This window comes from Lolium rigidum, chromosome 2 (genome assembly GCF_022539505.1).
Source record: "Lolium rigidum isolate FL_2022 chromosome 2, APGP_CSIRO_Lrig_0.1, whole genome shotgun sequence".
Lineage (NCBI taxonomy): Eukaryota > Viridiplantae > Streptophyta > Magnoliopsida > Poales > Poaceae > Lolium > Lolium rigidum.
In genome coordinates this window covers 105,736,614-105,738,549 of record NC_061509.1, presented here as the reverse complement: position 1 = coordinate 105,738,549, position 1,936 = coordinate 105,736,614, and the positions used below count along the sequence as shown (strand labels likewise).

The 1,936-nt window shown below is 56.0% G+C and overlaps 1 protein-coding gene across 1 annotated transcript; it reads left to right on the top strand.

Annotated features, from left to right (window-relative positions):
* The first annotated feature begins 243 nt into the window (after positions 1–243).
* On the top strand, positions 244–1,501 carry LOC124687056. Its single transcript, XM_047220909.1, has 3 exons — positions 244–627; positions 824–1,072; positions 1,190–1,501. The coding sequence occupies exons 1-3, from the start codon at positions 244–246 to the stop codon at positions 1,499–1,501; spliced, it is 945 nt and encodes a 314-aa protein (XP_047076865.1).
* The last annotated feature ends 435 nt before the right edge of the window (positions 1,502–1,936 follow it).

Genomic DNA, 1,936 nt, shown 5'->3' with positions numbered 1-1,936 from the left:
AAGGCCTCGTATCCACACCACATAGTTTAGTCATCCCAAACACGCATGACGAATCGGAGCCTTACTCGCGCTTGCCTTACATGGCACAACATGCACGTCGCCACGTATCCGCCATGGCCCCTGCTTCAGCTTACACATACTAGCATATTTCCACTCTCCTAGCTTCACACTCCAGATTGCCGTGTCCGCCTTCGTTCCCCTCAACTCCATTGCGCAGAGTAGCTAGATACAGGTAGAGCAGCCATGGTGAAGCTGGCCACGGCGCGGGAGTGCCGCGCGTACAGCCTGGGCTCCGGCGGCGGCGAGGCGTCGCGCAACCGGCGGTGGGAGTACGTCAACGCTGGGGTGTACGTCTTCGCCGCCGTGCTCCTCGTCGGCGGCTTCCTCGCGCAGCTGTGGCCGTGGGCGGTGTCCCAGAAAACCGGCCTCGCGCTGGCCATCATCGGGCTGCTGGGCGTGGTGGGCGTGAACGCGCACGACCTCCTGGCGCACGTCGCCGGCGTCGACTACAACCTCGGGCTGGCCGGGCTGGACAGCCAGTTTGTCCTCGTAGAGCTCGCCGCCCCTGCCGTGCATCTCGTCGGCGCCGTGCTCACCTTGGTCGCGCTAATCTTCTTCGAGATTCAGGTATGGACTAGCCGTGACTGAAGTTGCCAGTTTATTAGTCGAACAGAGTTGAAGTTTATACATACAAACAGATACTCAGCGTCAGTGTTCAGTAGTGCTCAAGATTGTCACTGCAGTCTTAGTGTTACCAACTGATCTAGGTTCGATTAACATGTAAGTACTGTTTTACCTCATTCCTTGAAACAATACATCGCAGATGGACAGAGGGTACCGGCACGGACTGGAGAAGCACGGGCTGAACCTGCTCATCGCCGGTCCAGCGCTCTGGCTCCTCGGGTCCATACACAACATCTGCCAAATCTACGAGCGAGCCAGCGGGCACGTCCAGATCCTTCAGAAGAGCGTGCAGATCCCGCTTCTGCTCGGCAGCACGATCTACCTCGTCGGCGGCATCGTCAATCGGCACGACATCCACACCCATTCCTCCGCTGGATTCACCCTCCTGGTAATAACCATTTGAATGACTAGCCGATGATTACTGAAGCTTCAGTTCAGGAACATGTGCATAAGTGCATTACTAGCAATGTAACTGACACGGTGGTGTACTCTGGTCTGGATGCAGGGGAGGAGCTGGGCTTGGTTCTGCCTGTTCGGAAGCCTGCTGTTCTTGGCCGGAGGGCTCTTCAACCTCCTCAAGGTGTTCAAGATGCAGCAGATGGACGGCCGGGGGCTGGAGAAGCTCCGCGGTGGCGCGCAGGAGCGGCTGAGCAGGGAGAGGGAGGGCAAGGTGCCTCTCATTCTGGAGGAGGGCCGGAGGAGGAACAAAGGAGACGAGACGTGGCCAGCGGCGGCGCGGCATGAGCCCAGGGCTGCGCCCGTGGCGCCACCGCCGGAGGGGTCTTACAAGGAAGCTCTTGTGAGCGGCGGTAACTAGCATTGCCCACCCCAATGAGCCATAACAAGAATAAAACAGGTTGCCCGCCTCAATGTGCCATGGTATCATAGAGTGGAGAAGCATTGCATTATGGCCACGCCATTCTCTGTTTTCATATTTTCTACCTTTCTATGTAAATTACCTCGACTTTCTGCTCACTTTTTGGTACTACTTGTCAGCAACTGTAATCGATCACATACCAGAATAATGTTTGGGCAAATGGAACGTCTCATATAGTGAAGTTGTGTTTGGATGCACGGAATTATACTCGGAATCGGGAAATCTGGAAATCTGGAATTTGAGCCTCCAACTTATCTCCTTGGGGTGCGTTTGATTGCCTGGGCGCCCCCGGCTCGCATCGGGTCCAGTAAATTTCGAGCCGTCTGGTTCCATGGGAGCACTCGATTTTAAAGCACTCCTGAAACAGACTCCGGA